The sequence below is a fragment of the Trichosurus vulpecula genome, chromosome 2 (genome assembly GCF_011100635.1).
Source record: "Trichosurus vulpecula isolate mTriVul1 chromosome 2, mTriVul1.pri, whole genome shotgun sequence".
Classification (NCBI taxonomy): Eukaryota; Metazoa; Chordata; class Mammalia; order Diprotodontia; family Phalangeridae; genus Trichosurus; species Trichosurus vulpecula.
This window is the reverse complement of record NC_050574.1, coordinates 368,947,047-368,971,430: the sequence shown is the minus strand read 5'-3', so window position 1 is coordinate 368,971,430 and position 24,384 is coordinate 368,947,047. Positions and strand designations below refer to the sequence as shown.

At 40.1% G+C, this 24,384-nt stretch overlaps 2 protein-coding genes across 2 annotated transcripts; both read right to left on the bottom strand.

The window, feature by feature from the left end:
- Positions 1 to 774: 774 nt before the first annotated feature.
- Positions 775 to 21,550, bottom strand: SMIM11A (small integral membrane protein 11A). The gene is made up of 4 exons (XM_036746802.1): positions 21,513 to 21,550; positions 7,105 to 7,216; positions 4,833 to 5,014; positions 775 to 1,043 (listed from the first exon to the last, which is right to left on the bottom strand). Exons 2-3 carry the CDS (start codon positions 7,123 to 7,125, stop codon positions 4,847 to 4,849), a joined length of 189 nt encoding a protein of 62 aa, XP_036602697.1. The 5' UTR covers positions 7,126 to 7,216; positions 21,513 to 21,550; the 3' UTR covers positions 775 to 1,043; positions 4,833 to 4,846.
- A 2,220-nt stretch (positions 21,551 to 23,770) lies between these two features.
- On the bottom strand, positions 23,771 to 24,142 carry KCNE2 (potassium voltage-gated channel subfamily E regulatory subunit 2). Its single transcript, XM_036742977.1, has one exon. The coding sequence runs from the start codon at positions 24,140 to 24,142 to the stop codon at positions 23,771 to 23,773; it is 372 nt and encodes a 123-aa protein (XP_036598872.1).
- Between the last annotated feature and the right edge of the window lie 242 nt (positions 24,143 to 24,384).

Below are 24,384 nucleotides of genomic sequence, written 5' to 3'. Positions count from 1 at the left end.
CCCCAGAGAGCAGAGGCCGTGGTGAGAATTCTGAGCTCTGAACAGGGGTCAGGGACCCACTCTGAGGCAGGTGCTTTTTACTGGGAACAGTTCAACCCTGAGCCAGAACCAAAAATGAGATCAGAGATGGCAGCTGGTGCCCCTTTCCCTTTTTAACCTCAGGGTTCTTCTGACATCCTGGCCCCTCCTTCTCCTTGTTCTGTCTCTTCTCCCTTGCATTTATAGGTTATTTCATGATTATATATTAGGGAAAGTACATATTACCAGAATTAATGCTTTGTTATAAAGAATTACATGCACAAAAGTGTATTTTCAGCAATCTCTAGTGAAATGTTACAGATTTTGGTGGTCACAGGAACCTAACCACACATTTCCCATAGGTTCAATTTATCAATATTCACATTTTTTTACTTTCATGCTATTTTCTAAAAATGTTACCCCGGTGAAAATTGAAGATTGACTATATATATCATTTCTTTTTAAAGAAAACCTCTGAAACTTTTAGTATAACCTTGTTCACAAGAAAAATGATTCACTGCTTATTATCTCATTATCATGTAAAAATACATAAAATATTATAAGAATCCTAATTTCTCATTCCTAAATCCTAAAAGTTATTATCTGTTGGGAATTTAGAAATACTACCTTTATTAAACATCTCCCCCCTCCACTTTTTTGAAAAAAAATTTTATTATAAGGGTTGTCTCAATGGAAAGAGGAAAGGGGAAGGCTATATTCCCAAAGGAGAGTGAGATTAAAAACAAACTATATTGATACAATTTAAAAAAACCTTTAATGAGGATATTGGGTTTGAAGGACCCTCCAAATCCTAATGCCCGTAACAATTTCTAAGTATTCAGAAGTTCACAGACAGCAAATTGAGAAAACCATTTTAATATGCAAATTAGATGCCAATTCCTAATAAAGCATATGCAAACTTACACACTGTTTTAAGTTCAAGTTACAGGTGGGGATATATTCCCTTGACACACGAAACCCCTAGAATTTGGAGTCTATCCGAATCACCAGACAGTTTGCAAAATCTAGAAAGAAATTTTTTTAAAAGACTGGTTAGTATTTAGAAAAAAAAATTACTATCATTTTTCACTTCTACTTTACATCTAAAATTCGGTACCACAAAACATCTAACAAATAAAAACTTTAAATATATCTCTTGGCAGAAATGGATTGTTTTCTTTACAAATTGTTTCCTCAAAAATTGTCCATTTATTTAAAACATCATCAGTCAATCTTTGAAAAGCTGTAGGAGAAACACAAAACAACCAAAGCCTGCCATTTTGAAGCTCATGTTTTTACAATTCAAACTTCTCTTTACTTTTCTTGCTCTTTAACTTCTGAGGTTTGTGGGAGCTTGCTGACTGAATCCTAAGTTTTTTATATTCCCAATCTATTATTAATTCCTCTTCTTGGCTGAAGAGAGACGAAAAGATAAAATTACATCTTGAGTCAAGTACGCAGCATCTCTATGACATTCTCTTCTCAAATCTGTATTTCAAGTTATTCTAACTGGATTTATGTCACTAAACAGTTAGTAATTTTAAGCAGATTTTTTGAAGTCAAGATATGGAGGTAACTTATTTCATTATGATGGGAGGGACAAAAATAAATCTTATTAAGAGGTAATTAATATAGATGGCTGAATAGGATACTGGATTCAGTTTTGAATCTGCAGTATGAGGACATAGTAGGGCACAATTTTTTTGGAAACAGAGCTGCGGGGAAACTTCCTCTACCAATAAAGAAAACTCCCTCCACCAAAGCAGATCAGCAACTGCTCTGCAATTTACAGTCTTAGAAAATGTCCTGAAGCACTGAAAGGTTAAGTGATTTGTCCAGGGTTATACTCAGGTTAACACTCAGATTTTCCTGATTCCAAATCAGTCAATTAGTTAAGAAGCATTTATTAAGTGTTGACTATTTGCTAGGTACTCTGCTAGGTGGTGATGATATGAAGAAAGGCAAAATCATAGTCTCTGTTCTCAAGGAGCTCACAGTCTAATGAGAGACAAAATGCTACTAACTGTAAACACAAGATACACGCATTGTAAATGGAAGGTGATCTCAGAGGGAAGGCGCTAACAGGGGGACAGGAGGCTGAGGGGATGGGACCAGGAGAGACCTCCTAGAGAAGGTAAAATTTGAGCTTAGTCAGTCAAGGAGTCAGTCCTGAGGGGGGAGAGCATTCCAGGCTGGAGGGAAAGCCAATGCAAGGAATCACATGTCTGTAGAGGAAAATAAAGTGTATAAAGACTGGAAAAACAGAAAGTGGCCAGACTGTGAAGGGCTTCAAATGCTACAGAAAAGATTTTATATTCTGTCTTGGAAGTAACAAGGAGACGCTGGAGTTTATTGAGTAGGGGGGAGATGACAAGGCCAGACTTGCACTTTAAGAATATTACTTTGGCAGCTGAGTGAAGAGTAGATTGGAATGGGGAAGGGGATCATTAGTTTTATAGAGAGGTGATGAGGACCTAGACTGGGGAGTGAGTGGAGAAATTAGAGATGTTAAGAAGGTAAAAACAAGCTATTTGACAATAGATTGGATATGAGTGCAAGTGAGAGACCGAGGATGACGCAAGGGTCATGAGTCTAGGTGACTGGAGGGATAGTCATTCCTCAATAGTAATAGGAAAGAAGGGTGTGTGTGTGTGGGGGGGGGGGCGGAAATGAGTTCTATTTTGCACATGTTGAGTTTGAGATGATTCTGCAACATCCAGGCTGAGATGTCCAAAATGCAGCTAGTGATGCAGAATATGGGCAAGAGAGGGTGATTAGTTCTGGATATATAGATTATCTGCATAGAAATAATAACTGAATCCTCGGGAGCTGATGAGATCTCCAAGTGACAGTATAGAGGGAGAAGAGAAGAGGGACCAGAACAGAACTTTGGAGGACATGCTTTGTTAGTGAACAATACCTGGATGAGGATCCAGTAAAGGACACTGAGACAGAGCAGTTAGGTAGGAGAAGAACCCAAGAAAGGCAGCGTAACAAAAACTCAGAGAAGGGAGAATGACTGACAATGTCAAAGGCTGCAAAGAGGTCATGAAGATGAAGATTGAGAAAAGGCCACTGGATATGATAGTTAAGAGATCACTGGTAGCTGCAGACATAACAGTTTCAGTTGAATGATGGATTTGGAAGCCCAGTTGCAGAGGGTTTACGAAAGAGTGAGAAGCTAGGAAATGGAGGCACTTGGTGTAGACAATTTTCTCAAGGATTTATCTGAGAAGAGGAGGAGACTTAAAAGACAGGAGCTAATGGGGATAATAGTATCAAATGGTAGAGTCAAGAATCTATTGAGTAGGACCAAGTTTAGGTTGGAAGAGACATGGGCTTGTCTGTAGATAGCAGAGAAGGAGCCAGTAGACAGGGAGATATTGAAGACTGGAGAAGGTGGGTGTGGGGAGCAATTGGCTGGAGCAGATGAGATAATGATAGAATCAAACCCAAGAAACATACATACACCCATACATACATATATGGATTTGCCTTGGCATGGAACACCACCTTTTCACATGAGAGAGGAGTAAAAGTAGTGATTGTGAGGGACAATATCTGAGTGATAAAAGGAGAGAAGAGAGAGCTTTCAGAAAATCACTTGAATTTTTTTCAGAAAATTATGGGACAAAGTCCTCAATCTAGAAGGAGGGAAGACTTAACAAGAGATGAAAAGGTTTGGAATAGCCACTGTGGTAAGTGGGATAGCAAACTGATTAGGGAGGCATAAAAGAATTGCCTTGCTGCACTAAGAGCCCAGTTGGGATTGTGTAGCATTAAGCTGTAGAGGACCCAGTCAGCACGGTTCCATGATTTCCTCCAGCTCTGTTCAGCAGCACATAAACAAAAATGAAGGAGGGAGACAGCAGGAGTAATCCAGGGTCGGGGTTTAGCAAGACTTGATTGGCGACATGGAAAGGGGGCAAGGGATTTGAACGAAGATAATGTTGTAGATTTTAATTGATTCACCAAGAGATCAAGATAGCAAAAAGAGGAAAGTGTAGCCAGTGAAAGAATGATAGTCAAGGAAAAAACTGAGGAATGAAGGAACTGGATGTGAAGGTGGGATGAAGAACAGAGTTAGGGATCATAAGGCATAGGAGAGATAGAATAAAAAAAAAAGATTATGATACGGAGCTAAAACACTTGTGAGTGATGGCAAATGTTCACGTCCGTGTAACTGAGGTGGTATGCAGAAGTAGATCATGGGAACTGAGTAGACCAAGGAACTGAGAAGTTATGGTAGCTGAGGGAGCAGCAGGATGTATGCTGACATTCCCTGTTACCAGGGCAGGAGTCGTGGTGAAGACAAAGCCTGTGAGACAAGCGCCGAACTCAATAAAGAAGGAAGGAAAATTTCAATTCTCTATTATGCTACAGATCCCTCTATAATTTTAACATAGTAGGTACTTAATAAATGTTTACTAAATACTGTTGTAATGGAACTCTGGCTTGGAAGACCTTTAATAGACATTATTCTTTAGCTTGGAAGAAAAGAATTCAAAATGTATCTCCAGAGCTCACTCCATGAAAATTGCTGCTTAAGTGATTTTCTTTTTAATCTGAATAGTTTAAAATGCTTGTGTAGGGGAAGGTTTGTTTCTAGAGATATGTATAAAATGTTATAATAAATATATTTTTTTCAGTATTTCCACGACATAGACTAAAATCCCACTTTAAATATGAAGACACAAAATCAGCTCCCCTAAGAGCATAAAGGTCTAGCCAAAGGCCAGGTGGCAATTTAGTAGAAAGGTTTTAACAACTAACTTTCAAGTCTATGGATCACACACCAGAAAAGTCCAAAGTACCTTTGTGAGACACGTCATTCATCTTTCTTCTCAATTGTTTTTTTCTGTGTAGCCTCTAGTTTCTGTTGCCTTTGTGCTTCCAGTCTTTTCCTCTGCCACATTTTGGCTCCAGCAAATGCCAAGCAAAGGATTATAGATTTTGCGATCAGAATATAAAGCAGAAGAGGAAAGTTTTCCAAAGCCTTAAAGAAGACAGAAATAATTTTTGAGCTGTTTTGATAACTACGACTGGTTGCTTGCACACCCCTCAGTTCATCCATGCTGTCTGCCTCATATATGACCATCTAATAGTCACGTATGCAGTTATTAATACAGCCAACCTGTGTTTACTCAAGCGCTGACCATTCAGTTTATGCTATACATTCCTCAAAAGCGCCAAAGTATATGTGACGCTGCCTAGGGGAAAAAAAAGGTTGGCGCACACCAGGACTAGAATCATGGCTCTGCCACTAACTAATGTGGATCAGTGGCAATCATGCTGGATTCTGGCTCAACGAATCTGGGGTTCAAAACCCAGCTTTGCTATGGGGGCAGGGGGGAAGGCGAGTCATCACTCTGAAATTCAGTTCCTCATCTGTAAAAAGAGAATGTTGGATCAGATGGTCTCTAAGTGTACCTTCCCACCCTAAATTTATTATTACCCTGTGACTCAAAGGTGTCTCAAGTCCCTTGAGGTCTACGATGCTATAATTTCCTTTTTCTCCTGGTTGCTCATTAATATTTCCATTTGCATTTACATAAAGCTTTAATTAAGGTTTGCTAAGCACTTTATAACTCATTTGGTCTTCACAGAAGCCCAATAAGGCTACTGTTATACTCATTTTACAGATGAGGAAATTGAGGCACAGAGCAAGTAAGTGACTTGGCCAAGGTCACACAGCTAGCCAATGTCTGAGGATGTGATCTTGGGTCTTCTTACTTCCAAGTCCTGTGCTCTATCTACTGGATCATTTAGGTGTCAATTAAGCTATTTATCAAATGAGAGAAAAAAAATCATTCAATTGAAGAGATTTATACTACTGACTAAAATAAGGTCTGGAGACTTATTTATGGATTTTAATTGTCCAAACTCTTCAATCCTAGAACACCCTTGATTACTGTGTGTTAAAAGGGAGATAACAACCACAACAGGATGCCTCACTGGCTTCTAGAGACCATGGGTTCCCCATCACTGGAGGTCATTAAGCAAATGCTGGCTGATTTTTTGTCAGGGATGTCAAAGGGCATTCTTTTTTAGGTATGGATCAAAATAAGCCTGTGAATTCCCTTTTTAGCTCTGAGATTCAGTGATTCCATTAAATATTTTTCTACCACATATGAACTATACAACCTAACACTATGAGTTTTCTTTTTCTTTTCTTTTTTTTTTCAGGGGGGAAGGCAGGGCAATTGGGATTAACTGACTTGCCCAGGGTCACACAGCTAGTGTGTCAAGTGTAAGGCTGGATTTGAATTCAGGTTCTCCTGACTCCAGCGCCGGTGCTCCACTCACTGTGCCACCTAGCTGCCCCTATTATGAGCTTTATTGGGAGGAGAAAGTGAATTGAATGTGACCATTCTCAAAATACAACTTTTAAGAACGGGGTGATCCTGCCCTTGTCACATATTCAGGACTTCACTTATATTTCCTACAAAGGGGGAAAAAATTCTAATCTGGCAATACCATCTACTTAGAATTTTAAAGTGTTCACTAGATAAGAAGACTATGTTTCCAGAATGGTCAGTTCCCTGCGGTATTAATATGGCATCTCAATAGGCACACAGAGATCTTCTGGCTTAGCTGCTAGAGACATAACTCTCCCATGTTTAAAAGTGATCGTATCCACATAGGTGGTACTGAGGGGGAAAATCTTTCTACATGCTCCCTTACTGCTCCTGTTAAAATAGGCCATATAATTTGGGTCGTCTAATACACCTGGTTCTATATGGTATCTCATGGGTTAATCACCTTCCTTTGAAAACCATTATCTTCATAAGAATTTCTTCTCTTCCCACAACCTTTTTGCTTAATTTTTTTTAATTGGTGATAATGTACACTAGTCAGTTGGCGTACACAGTAATAACTAGTTACGAGTTTTCCACTTCTCTCTAATTGTTCACTCAAACTCCTGAGTTTGCACTAAGGCCAGTGTTACTCATCTACCACTTCGCAGTGAAAAAACCCTACAGTTTAGACTTTTATTACAACTTTTTTTTTTTTTGTGCTCTGCTAGCACAGACATTATGTCTGAAGCACAAGTCCAAGTTTTTGAACGTTCAAAATTTTCCTTACCTTTGAGGAGGGCTCCCGCATATTGGATCACTTGTGAAACTGCTCCTGGCTAGAGGTCACCAGGAGAGGACAAAAGAAGCAGAGAAAGGAAAAGGAGGCAGCTCCTATTTATCTGGAGAAACAACAAAGGACAGTTAATTTACCAACAATTACTACAGTTATATAGAACTGCATAATTTGCAAAACACGTGACATAATTTTCTCATGGAAACCTCACAATTACCACCTGAAGGAGATAGTATAGGCCTTATTAACTCCAATTTCCATGTAAATTAACTGAAGCCCAGGAAGGCTATAAGCATAAAAAACTGAAAAGAGTTTACCAAGAGGCCTAAGATCATGGATCATATGATTTAGAGCTAGAAGGGGGAAGCATTTGAACCTGTGTGTACCTGACTCTTAAAGGGTCTGACATTCTGTCCCCAAAACTAGAGGATTCTTACTCTGGTGCCTGTGAACTTTTAAAAAAATTATTATTATTTTGAGGCAATCAGGGTTAAATGACTTGCCCAGGGTCACACAGCTAGTAAGTGTGAAATGTTGACCATTCTGGAAACATAGTCTTCTTATCTAGTGAATGTTTTAAAATTGTAAGTAGACAGTATTGCCAGATTAGAATTTTCCCCCCTTTGTAGGATCTGAACTCAGGTCCTCCAGGGCCGGTACTCTATCCCCTATGCCATCTAGCTGCCCCTCTGTGAACTTTTTCTAAAACTAATTTGATAAGTATATTTCAATATAATTGCTCATTTTGTAATTTTATGCATTTAAAAATATTATTCTGAGAAGGGGTCCACAGGCTTCACTTGACTGCCAAAGGGGTTCATGACACAAAAACGTCTCCCCTAAACACCTTGTCCCAACAAGGTACTGCCTCTCTTAATTCATTTTGGATCTCTTAATTTTTCAAAGGGAAATAACATATGCTACATCATTCTGGAAGCACTTTTCTCTGGGAGAGCTTGGTGTAAGAGGCTGACTGACGGCAACAAAACCAATGACAGGTTGGCCAGAAATGGGACAGGTTTTAAGTAAGTGTCAACTGTATAAGCCCAAGATAGGCTCTGACCTTTCTGAATGCAGACAGATCCTTACTGCAGCTGTTCATGAAGAATGTGCTTTGCAGAGGTGAGGAGGTTTCACTGCAGTCTTGACTGAAGATTTACATGCCCTCTGACAAATACACAGAGATGGTGATCAAATTTGCCTCTTACTCTGCACCTCCTACCTCTGACTGTGGGCTGTATTTTGTATTTTACGTGTTATTCTTTTGTTTCCTGTTTTTCAAGTCTCCTATTAAGGCTTAGATGTTTTGACTTATGGGAATGCCAAAGAGAAGGATACATACAGTTCTGAGAAGTCAATACATATTTAGAGCAATGAGGGGGAAAAGGGTGGGAAGGACTATGACACACCACCATTGTCATAATTGAGACATAGAATTTATTTAGAAAATCCGGATTCTAATCCTAGATCTGACACTTGATTTGTGATTTTGGGTAAGTTACTTCATTTTGCTGGGCCCTAATTTCCTCAGCTATATGAAAGAGGGTGTAAAAGATGGTATCTTAGGCCCCTTCCATCTCTATGATCAATGAATGTAAGCCTCTTACTTTTTTTCTGTTTGTTACACACATACACACACCCACATCCCAAAGATATTAAAGAACCTAATAAATAGATGCTCCCTGATTTTAAGTTCTTATCTTAACTATCTCCCACCCCAAATTATTGACTACTCCTCAGCCAGATCCCTAAGGGAATACAAACCAACATAAAAACCAAAACAAACAAAATCCCTACTCTATATTTATACTAATACTAGTCCTTAAACATGGATTTCTGTACAGACTTGAATGGTAAGCTTTTTTAACCAATGACTACTGGTGACTCAACTTTGAGGATAAATGAACATGGCACTTAACCCTTTAAATGTAGCTTGTTTTCAACCCCTAGGACAAGGGTTCTTTAGTATCTAAGAACTTGGTTTTAAAAAAAATATATACATAACTATTTCAATATAATTGGTTTCCTTTATTATTCATGTATTTTATTTTATGCATCTAGTAGCTAGCATTTATATTAAAAAATTATTCTCAGAAGGGGTAAATAGGCTTCGCCAGATTGTCAAAGGGGCCCAACACACAAAAAGGTTAAGAACTCTCATCCTAGGACTTCCTTCATGGGTAACAATAACTCTTATTTTAAAAGTAGTTAGTAGTCATGGTCAAAATGAAGGGAACGTTAGTGCTTTGGCTTGTTCCTAGGGTCTCTCTTTTTGTTTCTGGTTTACACGTGCAATCAAAAGAACAACTTCAATATAACACAGTATGGAGAACAGCAGCATGGATTATTCCAGATTGCACAGACTACCCCCCCCCAAATTCGTTATTTAACTTTGGAATATATTATAGGATTCTTTTTGCAGCATATTTGCCTTCCTAATGTTTTGATTAAGCAAATGTCAAAGTCATTTTATGCTCTGATACTATATGAACCCAAAAATGTCTGCAGAGGAAAATTAGTGTCAGATTAAAATTTTACTGAAAATACCCCTATACTCCTAATCCACAAATGTGATAATTCACTGAAGGACCACAGAAAATGTAATGTATATAGACTAAAGACAGAACAGAGGATCATGCCAATGGTGTCAAAGAATCATTACCAAATTAATGAATTAAACTTTTTATCACTTTGTTATAAAAAAGAATCAATAACCTACAATAAGCATAAAAGAGGAGATATTAAAAATGAGATTGGAAATAAAAAAAATCAAAACTATAGAAATGGTAATGATGCCTAAGACACAAACTCAGAAAGGAACAACTCCAAACCTAGAAGCACAGCTTCGGAGAAGAAAAAAAATGCCTTATTCACAAGGTACCTTGTACAAGTTAATATAAATATATATTAATATGTAACGTATTAATATAAATATATTTATAATATAAAGTAATAAAAAGGTAGAATATCTGTTGAAGCAAACAACGTGGAGAGTTGTCAACAAAAAGTGGAAAAAACAATTAATTTGCTTATTATTCTTCTGTGTTTTGGGAATAATGTGATAAATAATCATTAAGCTAAAAAATCAGTAAGTAGGTCTTAGGTTGAAAAAGTTGAAACTCATGGATGAAACTGTAATAACCTTTGATTATAACGCCATATAGAGTTTAAATACACACAAAAAAATCCTAATTCAGATTTTCAAGGTTATGATTACGTTTAGAACAAGCTGGTGCAAAAGGCAAAGTTTCCAGGTGACTTTGCAAAGTCAGATAAGATAAGGGAAGAAATTTAAAAACCCAACACACTCTAGTTGGTTACCCTGGGGGGGAAAAACTTATTTAAACATCATGATAGGAGAATTGAAGGTCCCCTTTCCTTTTACTCATAATCAGGGTTCATATTATTTCAGTGGTAGCAGATTTTTGACCCATATTACATGAAAATATCAGACTGTGCCTAGTATACAAGTTGATTTTCATCGGTGTTTCATACAAATAAAATGTATTGTTTTAACTATTTGTTACAAATTTTGGATTGTGGAACAAAATTATATGCGGAATACTGTAATAAATATGGTATCTTTATTGACCTCATGCAAACTAAAGATCCCCCGCCTTGCCATCTGTACAACCTCTTCACTAACAGGATCCTGGGACATTCCATCCACCCTCCATATGAACTCTATTTTATGTGTTGTCTCTCCCAAATAAAATCTGTGCACCTTGAGAGCAGGGAGTGTCTCATTTTTACTTGTATCTCCAGTTCTTAGTACAGAGCTTGGCTCATAATAAGTGCTTAATAAATGCTTTTTCATTCATTTGTTCCATTCATTCTCTTAATGAGAATTAAGTAAAGGAGAGTAAAGAAACCTACAGATGCTCTTGGGGAGGGAATCTAAGGAATAAAAAAGACATTTTAAGCCTGACCCTATGAACAAAAATTGGAAGTCAAAGACTAAAATTAGGGAACATCATAGCATGGCTGTTATTATATGCCTAAGATAGGTATATATTCAGATCTGGTTGTATAAGGGTAGATAAATTTGTGATCTGGCTGGGGTGTATGGCATAAGACTGTGATGAGAAAACAAAGTATTATTACATTTGGGGCGGGGGGCGCAGTTAGGTGGTACCGTGGATAGAGTGCTAGGCCTAGAGTCAGGAAGACTGATCTTCCTGAGTTCAAATCTGGCCTCAGACACTTACTAGGTGTTTGACCCCTGGCAAGTCACTTAACCCTGCTGGCCTCAGTTTCCTCATCTGTAAAATGAACCGGAGAAGGAAATGACAAACCACTCCAGTGTCTGCGCCAAGAAAACCCCAAAATGGGGTCACAGAGTCAAACACGACTGAAACTGAACATGAACATTACATTTTATTTATATTTTTGATGTCAGGAAATTCTGCTCTCCACAGCAAAGAGGTTCTTCATACATGACACTCCATCTCTCACCTCCTTTCTGTCTTGGCTGTTTCCCATGTATTTGCTTCTCACTTTCAACTTTTAGAATCTCATTTCCTCCAAAACTTATCTCCAAACTTAGCGCTCCCTATATGAAGTGTTTCCTGATCCTCCTAACTATTAGAGTCTAACAGCGGCAGCAGCAACAAGACCTTGTATTTATTTTGTATAGACTCACATAGGTATGCATGGTTTCCCACTAGAATGTAAACTCATCAATATCAGTTACTGTTTCCCTGTTTTCCCTGTTTCTCCAGTGCCTAGCAAAGTGCCTGATAGACACCATAAACATGTACAGGTTGTTAATTTAATGATGCCCTTCAATGGTATTTGTTCCTCTGGAATCTCAGAGTCCCTATTAAATAGGACTAGTGGGTGGGAGGGAGAGGGGAAGGGGAAGGAGGGGTTACATCTTAACTAGGGCAAAGGAATGTTTTTTCACAACTAAGCATATAGGACAACAGTAGGCAGTTAGTCGTTTAAGGCAAAAGGCACGGAATCAGTACAAAACCCAAATTGAACAATTTCTCTGAGTTCCAGTTTGTCATCTATAAAATGAGTTGGTCTAAATGACCTTTAATGTTCCTTATAAGGAAGACCTGAGTTCAAATCCAGCTTCAGACACTTACTAGCTATGTGACCTTGGGCAAGTCACCTAAGCTCTATTTGCCTAGAAGAGAGCTAGGTGGCTTAGCAGATAGAGCGCTGGGCCTGGAGTCGGGAAGATTTGAGTTTAAATCTAGCCTCAGACCCTTACTAGTTGTGTGACCCTGGGCAAGTCACTTAACCTCTATTTGCCTCAATCCGCTGGAGAAGGAAATAGCAAACTACTCCCAGTATCTTTGCCAGTAAAATCCCATGGACAGTACGATCCACATGGTAATGAAGAGTCAGACACAACTGAACAACAATGTTCTTTACAGAGCAAGAATTTTGACTTTAATAATGAAGACCACCTCAAGCTACAATTTTCTCTGCTTCATAAGTTGTGTTTCTAGAACCCTCTCTCGGTAAATAACTCAGAAAGCTAAAAGTAAGTTAGATGTTTGCTGCAGCTATATATGCTCTTGCTAAGGGAGATAGGCCTTTTTATTATAGGTTGATGACTAGAATCAGACCAACTAGGAAACCTTTCAAGAATTTTAAAACATGCTGCTCGGCTTTCTTTAGGCTTAGCTTAAAATGATTCACATCCCCATATGACCTTCAAAGATTCTGTTCCTTAAGAGCAAACACTCCTCCTTCCCTACCCCCTTTTGCCTGTTTCAACCTAAAACCAGAAAGCAATCAACCAGGTAAGTGAATGTGGGACCTTGTTCAAATGTGCGACTGGTTCAATTCAAGAGACATTTAATTATGCCTATATGTGCCAGGCACTATGCTTGAGTGATGACAATATTGCTAGGAGCTGTTGTGAGGGTGAAAGACTCAACAACAAAAGCACACAGGAAGGCTGCTGGCAGAGCTTCTTTGATCTGCTTTTCTAAGGAAAGCAACTTTAAGGGGTTTACAATCTCACTTTAATCAAACATACATATATCATTCACTTAGTTCAGGGGGAAAAGCCAGCAACCTGAACTTCAGAGCAAATACAAACAGAGCCAATATAAACAGAGCAAGCACACAGAGTTATCAACAGATAGGCCTCTAGCTGTCTGACCAAAGAATTACATAGTTGAGAGAGAGGCACCAACATCTGGGTTTTCAGAGCCAGGGGTGGGGAGTGGGGGGCCTCCAGTGGCTACCCAGAGTCTTGTCTGGTCCAAGCAAACTGCTGTCCTCTGAGTTTATATACCTTGTTCAGGGTCAAAGGACGTTACAACCACGTGACTCAAACCTATGTGAACTAGGCTTTCCCTTGAAGAAGCAGGCCATCAAAGACTCCCGATTTAATCAAAGAAACAAATGTCAGACTCATCGAAGGCACTTGATTACCTAAATGCTCCAAAAGAGAAAACAGTAAAAAAAAAAAGTCCCACCCTAATTACCAACACACCATGAGACCATAGAGACAAAAATGAAAGCCTCTACCTTCAAAGAAAAATAACATCTGCTCATCCACAGGTAAACACCTACAACATACTGAGTAAATACACATTAATTTTGGGGAAAAGGGAGAGCACTAACAATTGGGGAATGGTCTCCTGGAGGATGTGCCACCTGACTGTGCTCTGAAGGATGTGAGGGGTTCCATGAGGTGGATGTGAGAAAGCCATTCTAGGCGTGGGCGATAACCTTCACAAATGTAAAGGAGCAGAAGACAGAATTTCATGTGCTAGACATAGTAAGGAGACCAGTTTTACTGGATAGTAGAAATGTGTGGGGGAGATTAAAGTGCGATCGCTCTAACAAGGTAGGGTTAGAGCTAGACTGAAGGGCTTTAAAAGTTTGTATTTTGTTATTCTGGTAACAAAAAAAGCCACTGAGGTTTCTTGAGCAGAGCAGTGATGTGTTCAGACTAATTTCTTATTTTTTTTAACATGCCTTCCCCCTGAAAAAACCCCCAAACTAACCAACCCAAACCAGGACACCTATATAACAGTGAACTAGTAAGGAACTGTCCATATTTGTCTCAAGTAGACAGTCTCAGTAAGTATGGCAGCATGTACTCACCATAGGCAAAGAACACACGACGCTTGGCATCACCTACAAATACATTTACTGATGCAATGGGCCTAATTTTAATCTCTCATTTTATGGCGTACAGCTACTACCTCGGTGTTCTCTGCACATCATTTGTCCTCTTCCCCGAGGAAGCCTGCAAAACATGGCTGACTCCTGAGCAGCACAAAGCCATTCACTCCTGTTCAGTCCCAGGAAACAGCTCCTCGAACCAACCAGGCCTGTCTAAAGAGTGGTAGCAACTGGTTTCCCATGATCCCTTCCTCACCTCTGCTTCTCTCCAAATACACTGCCAAAGCTCTTGTGATCTCTGATGTTTTATTATTTCCCTTTCTGGTAATAAAGGTTTTCTGTGACTTAAAAAGGAACAACGACTCGGATTCTACCCATGAGAATCCAGAGGGCCACCGGAGCTTATGCACAGGTTGGCTCCCTGGGAAGAAAGAGTTGGTTTGGGAAGGACAGCTAAAGTCCTACCCACCGAGGACTGAAAGTCAAAACTTGGGCTCCTCTATTTCCTAACAAAGAAGGGAAGAAACCTGGTGGAAAGCAACTAATAATCTGTAGACATGGGTTCTGGTCTCAGTTCTACCACTAATATGTTGTGTGCTCTCTCTGGGCCTTCATTTGGTCACTAGTAAAATGAGGAAGTTGGACTTCTATGATTTCTAAGCATCCTTCCAATTCTAAATCCACTATCCCTCATTCTGAGTCTCGGCACCTTTCACTTAATTATAAAAACCTTCTTTTTTTTTTTTTTTTTTTTGAGGAGTATCAGGTTTATTTAGAATGATGTTCTTTTACAACTAGATATTCAGGTCATCACAGAATTACTTCAGGCAAGGATTTAGAACTTCTAAAGATGATTACTCTTTTAAACCATTTTCTGGTCTCACTTTATGCTTTATCTCAGCATGTGGCTTCCCTTAAAGTCATTCTGGTCTATGGGCTTGGATTTGTTCCAAGCTCACAGATCATCCTTATGAAAGGCCCTAGGAAAAGAGTTGCCAGAAGAAAGCACATGATTTGGTTCATTGCAGCTTCTTGGGTTCAGTCAGAAAACCTTCTTTTGGGATTTGGTTTCTTTTTTTTTTAGAAAAACCTTCTAACTGATCTCCTTGACTCCAGTATCCTCCCAATTCAATCCACGTTTCACACAGCTGCCAAATAACCTAACTGCCCAGGCCTGGCTGACCATGGCCACTTCCCTGCTCAGTAGCCTTCACTGGCCATCTATAAGTTGTCCCTAAAGTCTGGACACATAGGAAATCTCATTAACATCTCATTAACCGTTTCACCAAAGACTCTGTGTTGTTCAGTGACTTGTTTTTCTGGGGTATGCTAAAGGAGAAGGTGTGCTCAATGAAAATCACAGATGCAACACACTTGATTGAACACATAAAGAGAAATGTGCTAAAATTGACGGCGATGTGAAGTTATTGCATTGAGTTCATGTGAATCTTGCAAAGTGCACCAACCTTTGCATCATAAATGATGGAAATCATATTGAAGATGTTATATGTTAATATTCCAATTAAATAAAATGTTGTTGAAAATTTCATTCATTTAATTTCTTGAAAATAAGCATTTTTGCTATGTGTCCAGACTTTAGAACACCCTGTATTGCCTTGAATACAATTCATAAATTCCTTAACCTACCATTCAAGGCTCTCCACAATATAGCTCATTTCCATTCCCCTTCACATACTATATTCCAGCCAAACTGAATTACTATTACAGAATAGTAGAGTTGGAACAAACCTCAGAAGCCAGCTAGTCCAACCTGAACTTCACCAAAAATACTCTACAATGGTGGTGTCAAATTAAAATAGAAATGGACCCACAGATGGACTAAGAAAACCACAAATTAACATTATCTATGCAACATTGTATTTTTATTTATTTTGTTAAATATTTCCCAATCACATTGTAAATCTGACTTGGGAGTTTTGCAGGCATGTTTGACATCTGCTCTACAGCATACCACACTTCAAGACCCACTTTTGAAAACCTTCAGGTAAGGGGAAATCCATGACTCTGCTGGACAACCTATGTCATTTTTTGCCTATCTTTGTTAAGAAGTTCTCCCTTCACTTACCTTACATCTAGATTTCCATTTTCTACCCATTACTCCTAGTTCTGCCTTCTGGTACCAAAAAGAAGTGAGATCTTTCTTCCTAAATGCCTCTCTTTAAAGCCTTGTTTCGACAATCCAGCTAGCAGCTTCTGTGGCGGTGTAAGATCCACCAAAACCAGCACCCAGAAAGCTGCCAACACACTGCAAAAGCACAGGTTCTTTTGATCTGCTTTAGTAAGGAAAGCAACTTTAAGGGGCTGACAAGCTTACTTTAATTCAGCATACAAATATCATTCACTTAGTTCAGCGGAAAAAACCAGCACCTTGAACTTCAGAGCAAAATACAAACAAAGTACAAACATTAACAGACAGACCTTGTCTGATTCAAATCCCAATACATAGCTACCAGAGTTTAACAAAGTCCCAACATCCAGGTCACAAGCTGGAGGGCCTTACCTACAGCTGCCTGGAGTCTCTGCATCAGCTTACCAGCACGAATGAGAACCCTGTGCAAATGGCTCTTTCTTCTCTTCTTAAAGCATTTCAGACGTCATCAGACGTCATCTCAATGACCAGAACTTAGGCTCCTATGAGTTAGCACCTCCCTTTAGTTAACCCCACCTTGGGCCACACCTTAGTTACCAATCCACACCCACATAAGTTTAACACCTAATAGGGGTTTGGGCCTGGGGCTTAGCACCTAGTAAGACTCAATGAAATACACTGAATTAATCAAAGGAAACAAAAGTCAAACTCTCCAAGGGCACTTGGTTGAACTAAGTGCTAAGAGCCCATTTTGCTTACCAACACAAGCCTTTCACAACCTGGTCCCTTGGTGAACTTTGCGCTATGCCCCCCTTTCCTTGAAAGCCTTTCCTCTTCATTTCTGCCTCATAGAATCTCTCTTCCTTCAAGAATTTAAGTACCACCTTCTAGATGAAGCCTTCCTTCACAAACCATATTGTATTATATATTTCTAATTGTTCTCTTTTATATACTAACACATTTACTGTTACTCCTTACATGTTTAGTTTATTCTTTGTATTTGTTAACTCCAGGGCCTAGATCAGGGGTGGCGAACCTGTGGCCTTCTAGGTCCTTGGGTGTGGCCTTTTGACTGAGTTCAAGTTTTATGGAACAAATACTTTTATTAAGGAGATTTGTTCTGTGAAGTTTGAATTCAGTCAAAGGGCAGCACTTGAGGACCTAGAGCCATATGTTGCCTTGAGGCTGCAGGCTCCCCACAGCTGACCTAGATTATGATTTAGCACGCAGCAAGTGCTTCATCAATGCTTGATCAATGGATTCTTCATGACAGCCCTTCCCCTACACTCTTCTTTCCAGGCTAGACATTCCCCAGTTCCTTCAACTGGTCTTCATATGGCATAGTTCCCTCACCCTCACCATCCTAGTCACTCTCCTCTTAAAACTCTTCAGTTTAGCAATGTCCTTCTTCAAATATAACTGAATGTAGTACTTCAGCCTGGGCCTGAATAAGGCAAGGTCTAATAGGACTGGCTAGATTAGTCTAGTTCCCTCATTCTGGAAATTATATTTCTCAGTGTCACCCAAGATTTATCCTGTATTTAGCTTGCTTTGTATATATTTGTCTGCATGCCATACCCCATTAGACTAAGTTCCTTGAGGAGAGGAGTGTCTTTTGCCTCTCCCCAACACTTAGCCCAGTGCCTGGCACACAGTAGGTACTTAATGAATATTTACCGATTGACTGATTGAAATTGGTTTTTCTAGCAGTCACATAATCATATTAACTTATGTTGAGCTCAAAGGTCCACATATATTTTGTTCATACAAAGTGCTACCTTTCCATGCCTCTGACATCTTATATTTGTGAAGCGGATTTTTAAAATCTATTTATCCCTGTTAAATTTTATCTTTAATATCAAAGTCATAGTTCTAGCTTGTCAAGTGTTGGGTTTTTTTTTTTTAATCTTGTCTCTGATCGTTCTGCCCCTTAAGGAATCCCTTCCTCCGCTTTGTCAATTCCTCCTGGAACCTCAGGTTTTATGGAATTGCCAGGGCAGCCATATTCACACTTTCCTCATTCCTCTCTGGGAAGGAGAGGGAGAGGGGAGAGGGGGAGGGGGAGAAGAAGAGGCAAAGGGAAAGGGAAGAGGGAGGGGGAGACGGGGAGAGGGAGAGAGGGAGAGGGAGGAGAGGAGGAGCTACCCAACCAGCTGGGTCCCCATTCAGGCATCTCAGTCTATTCACATGTTGTGTTTGTCCTTTGTTTTCGAAGAGGACCACCACATCAGGGAAATGATAACATGACTTGCAGTTGACTTTGACATGAGTGAGGGAGGGCTGTGCAAGGTCAGCAGCCTCACTTTCTCCTCTAGAGCCAGCTGGATCCAGCGACCAGATATTCATCAGGATGACTGAGGATGACCCAGGATGCAATGGGAGACCCTGGCCCTTTCAGGCTCAGGCCTTTTCATGTACTCACTTAGAATGAGGTAATGGCCATTCAGTGAATAGGCTTCTTTAAGAGGTGGGTCAAGGGATAGCCTCTTTAATTAGAAAAAAAGATTAAAAAAAATCAAGCAGGGAGGGGAAGATCCTTAGGGTTGCTGTTCCAAAGAGAAACAGGTTACTGTTGACATCCACTGTAAGCCAGGAGGGCCCAAAATACAGCCATTAAGTTGAGCCTGGGCAGAGACCCATTGTGGTCCAATCTATGAGCTTCAGAGTGAACAGATGTGACCTCACTCTAAATGAGTACATGAAAAGGCCTTAGCCTAACCGGGCCAGGGTCTTGCCTTGCATCCTGGGCCATCTCCAGTGGTCCTGGTGAATATCAGGTCAAGGGACCCAGAGGGCACTGGAGGAGAAAGTGAAGCTGGTGACCTTGCACAGCCCTCCCTCACTCAAACTAAAGTCAACTACAAGTCATGTCATCATTTCCCTGAGGCCATGGTCCCCTTCAAAAACAAGGCCAAACAGTCACTAACATATAGTAGGCACTTAATAAATGTATGGTAAATTTATATTTATTGCGTTTTGATTGAAAGCTGACCTTTATGCTTTGTTCATTCACTTGTACTCTTCTCAACCCACCTTCCAACCATACTTCTAAAGCAGAGATTTCCTGACGGTATATCTTAAAGCTTACAGAGTAGGTTTCTAGGCTGGCTGTGATGGGGTACAGGATCCGGAGGCCTCCTTGAATTGTCCTTGAATCTTCCCACTTGATAAGGCTTTTGCCTGAGACCTTAAGCCCTTCATTGTTACTAGGCCCAAATCTTTGTTACTCTTAATCTAGCCTAGCCCTCCATTGTCCAGCTATTCCCACCCATGATCCTATCAAACTGCCTAAGGCTAAATCTGTTATTCTTAAACTAGCCTAGCCCTACACAGGTCGGTTATCTCCAGGTGGCTTTCAGCTACTTCCCACCCTTAAATCCCATTCTCTTGGTTCCCGGAGTCTGACCTCATCCCAGTCCCACCAAGCTCCTCCTTAGACTCCTCAAGACCCTTCCTAAACCCCTCCTCCCATCACCCTAGATCTCTCCCACAATCTTTCTGTATATAAGTTTCATCTTGCCTCCACGAAGGGGCTCAGATTCAATCTACCTCACACTGAATTTGGCCCGCCTGTGAAAACGAGCATCACAAATGGTGAGATTTCTTAAGACAACCCAATATGGCGAATCTGTAATAAATTTTGTTTTTCTCTTTGGCAGAGAAGGCTTAAGTGGAATTCATTAGAGCAGAATCGGGCCTGTTGGATTTTGGGGTCTCAAGCACCCTTAAAACATATAAAAAACCCTAACCTCATCAGCTGTCTCTACCACAATACCACCCTCCACAACTTTCCAGGACTCCCTCTAGAGAGGCTGTGTAAAGGGTAGTGGTGTTAAAAAAAAAAAAATCAAAAATTTTGCTGTCAATGCTCTCCCTTCCCTTGATACTTTTTTGGGGATTTGGGGGTGGGGCGGAGATTTGTGTGCATAAAAACAATTGAAAAGAGTCATACAAGAAGTCTAAAATCATAAAATTTTGAGCTGGAGAGAACCTTAGGGATCATCATTTTACAACTTAGGAAACTGAGGTCCTGGAAAGAGAAGTAAGTGATATTAGCCTAGGATTTAACCCATCTCCTCTGACTACAAATCCAATAATTTTTACAATATGTTAAATGTAACTGGTCAAGTCATTTCATATCTCAGGGTTCCTTTCCTAATCTCTAACATAATGGGGCTAAACTAAGTGATAAATCAATTAAATTAAATTAATTAATTAAATTAAACACCTATTATCTGCCTGACTCTATTAGGTACTGGGGACACAAGTAATAAAGAATGAAACCTCCTTGCAATGTCTAAAGCCCCTTCCCACTCCAAAAGTAGTCTATCACTCTAAAACAGTGGTTCTCCAAGATTCTTTCAGGGGGTCCTGAGGTCAAAATTATTTTTATAATAATACTAAGACGTTTTAATTTCCAAAACAGCGAATATTAATTGATAAAACCCACATAAGCAGAAGTTGTTTGGGGTCCTCGATAATTTTTAAGGGTACAAAGAGACCAAAACGTTTTAAAAACTGCTTGTCTAATAACTGTCCTTTTAAAGGGAACTCAGAAGGGAGGCTAGGGGTCCAGAAAATGAATGAAACCACTCTTGGACAATCTATTGTTTTCCCTTTTCAATTCTTCATGTTTTCTCAGTAGTAATACTTCCTATCTCCTCTCCGCTCCCTTATAGAGAATCTGAAGAACTTCCCAACCCCAGTGAGGAATATCCCCTTTCCCAGCTTTCCAGACACTCAATAGTTTGTTCTGTTTTCCATTAAACACACAGACACACACACACACCCCTCCTTTAGGGCTCCCTTCACCACGTGGCCCCTCTTACCTTTCCAATTATCTGAACCTTGCGTCCCTCTACGTACTCTGCTTTCCAGAGATGCGGACCTCCTGCAGTGCCTCCCACAATACACTCCACCTCCAGACTAGTGTATATTCATTGGCTTGTCCCCTAGGCTTAAAAGACTCGGACTCCTACCTTCCCTGCCTTCCTTCAAGTCCCAGCTAAAATCCCCCCTTCTGGAGAAAGTCTTTCCTGATCCCCCTTAATGCTAGTGCCTTCCGTCTCTCTTGATTCTCTCCTGCACATATCTTGCAGGGCTCTTTGCAGATTGTCTCCCCTTCCCACCTCCCACCCCCCCACCCCCCCACATACCTCCCAACCTTAATATTCAGAAATCTCACTATACATACCTCTCTGTAGCCATTTCCCGGAGCAAGGAAAGTGCAACTAAACTACCACTCCCAGAGTTCTTGAGCTCTAAAACTACATCTCCCAACAGACGTCCGTGCATCCCTGATGCAGGGGGCAGGGCACGAGTAAGAACGAGCTCTTTACGTGCGCAGTCATCCGCTGCATAGATCACAATGTCTTGCTTCTCACCCGGTTGTGTTGTTTGTAACCGTTCTTGCAGAGTTTGTTGGCCTAAGTTGCGATTTTGCTTTTTTCATAGGATTGCATATGCATAGGATTGTATATCATCTCTACTATGTACAGCTCGTTTTTCTTTTTGGGTATTTAACAAGTTCAACGTGTAGCCTTCAAAGCTTTCCTGCTTGTTAGTGTTTCTCTCTGGCCTCGTTTCTATTCTATTCTTACTAGCCGTATGATTCTGGGCAAAATCACCTAACTTCTATCAGACTCAGTTTCCTCAACTGTAAAACGATGATAGAAATAACATTTACCTTTTGAGGGTTGCAAGAGTCAATAATATTTGCAAATCTCTTAGCACAGTGCCTGGGACATACTGGGCTTTTAATAAATGCTTTACCCCTTCCCTACTTCCTCCAAAAGAAGTATGGCAGGACTCGACTCACAGCACCCATTGTTTTGTCCAGAGGTTGGAGTCACAAACATCTGAATACGAGGCAATTTGCTGGATTGCTGAATAGCGGCTGTCATATTTCACCTCGGTTCTCCGCTATCCAGACAACTTCTGGTCTATATCTTCTGCCAATCCAAGTAACTTGGGCTTCTCTTTGGGTGGGATGTAATCTGACTGCCAGTTGGCTACCAGGTTAGCCTAGTTACCAGGGCCTCTTGCCCATGCTTTCCATCAACAATGACCAAAGAACCCAGAACCAAACCTCTCAAACTTACAAGGCAGCCTCAAAGCCTGGACACCTCCATCTCAGGACCAATACTAAATTATCAAGATCAGAAAACAAGGAACACAGAAGAAGCAGACTAAAATCCAGGGTAAAGCTCACCTCAGGAAGTGAGGACATAGGCTTTAACTGTCAGGCACTGTCAGCTCCATAGGCACTATGTGGAACCAGTAGGGGATAGGGTGAATTGTCCTTCCCCCTACCACTCACCAGAAATTCCGGAATTATATGATGCCCTCAGTGTCAAAGGATGAGAATGAGCCGAGCTGCTTCTTCTCCCTTTTAACTAACTTGGCACCCTATGGCCCAACTGCTGTCAAGGTCTGGAGAAATGATCAAGGTACCATACAGAATTTTCTTGTCAAACCCAAGTACCATGTCCACTCAGTGTTGAGTCATGTCCATTACCAGAAGGAAGCAGCTAGAGCCACCAGAGAGGGTTCTGAGCCTGGCCTTTATTGAGGATACTTTTTGTCACACCCTTTAGCTATTCCCTGGGCCTATACCCTGATGGAGGATGGAAGCAGCAAGAGGTCTGTTACCCCAAAGCACGCCGAAGCTAGTTGAGTCAGTGCACTGGCCAGCCAGAAACAGGTAGGAAAGCTCTGCAATAATCTGTGCAAACCCCAACTACAATGATAAGCAAATGAATGAGTTTTTATGGATCCAACTAATAAATGACATCTTTAATTAACATCTGGGTTTCACAAAGAGACATAAAAAATACCCTTCATTTAAACTAGAACTGTGACTTCTTATCAAACTCAGAAGACATAATGCTCCAAGAGAAAAGACTCTTACACGTACATCTTTACCCCGGCCCGCCCCCAGCATCTTAAAAACAAAACAAGACAAAACAAAACAAAATCTTTCACTTCAAAATTTGACTTTATGGTTGCTCTGCAGAGGAAGTTTACAATACCTAAAGAACAAAAGGTGTATATAGCATAAAATACTGTATTAGATATGAGTAGCATAGATTAAGATACCACCTCTTTTGATTGGCCTATTACCTCTGACTTGCTGGAGAGGTTTCATCCAAGAGGGAGGAACTTAATTTCTCTCAAACAAACCATCAGTTTGTTTCACTCCTTTTATCTTGGAATACACACACACACACACACACACACACTCATACACGTGCACGTTCCTATACTGCTTGCTTAGCTAAAATGCTAATATAAATATGCATCTGCTTGGAATGATATACACACACATATACCAACTGTACATACATGTACATACATGTATACATGAATGGATACATATGTGCATATGTATGCAGAGAGAGAGAGGAGGATGATAGTTTTATGTCTTCTGCACGTGGATGTCTTTCTCAATCATCAAGGAGACATTTTGTATGCTGCTGCATCAGCATTTTCATGAACGGTAGCCTTGGCATCTTCTACACTCAGAATTCGACTTTTGTACTTTCCATGCCAGTCATCCACAATGTACTGATGGTATGGGTCATGGGAGTGCTCTTGTCTCTTGGATTTCACTGTGCTCACCAGGATGGCCACAATAATGAAAGAGAACATTCCAATCATCACCATGAGGTACAGGATGACGTAGTAGAAATTCTCGGCATTGACTTTGGCCTGGAGAGCCGCTTCTTCTGCTGTTGCGTTGCTGCGCCAATTGTCCATATAAGTAACAAAGATCTTTTTGAAAGCATCTTCCAATGTCTGTGTGAAATTGGATAAAATAGACATCTTTCCCACCAGGTTCTATTGGAAAGAGAAAAGGAATTATTGAAGATTAAAAAAAAAAAAGGATCATTCCAATTGCTAAAAATCTCTTCTACCCATTTGGAACATATCTTTTTCAAGATGCCTTTCAGATCTTGAATCATTTGTGCAAATGAAAATGTACTTAACGTGTGTAGGGCTGCCAGAAATTCATTTTTTAAATTAATTTTTTTGGTTACATTTTGATCTCTGAGTTGTCTCCCTCC

Excerpts from the sequence above, each read along its gene's own strand:
- SMIM11A (XM_036746802.1), bottom strand. The coding sequence starts at position 7,125 with ATGCGGGAGCCCTCCTCAAAG. Across the intron at positions 5,015-7,104 it reads TGCGGGAGCCCTCCTCAAAG|GCTTTGGAAAACTTTCCTCT; the intron begins GTAAGGAAAATT and ends GTCTTCTTTAAG.
- KCNE2 (XM_036742977.1), bottom strand. The coding sequence starts at position 24,142 with ATGTCTATTTTATCCAATTTCACACAGACATTGGAAGATGCTTTCAAA.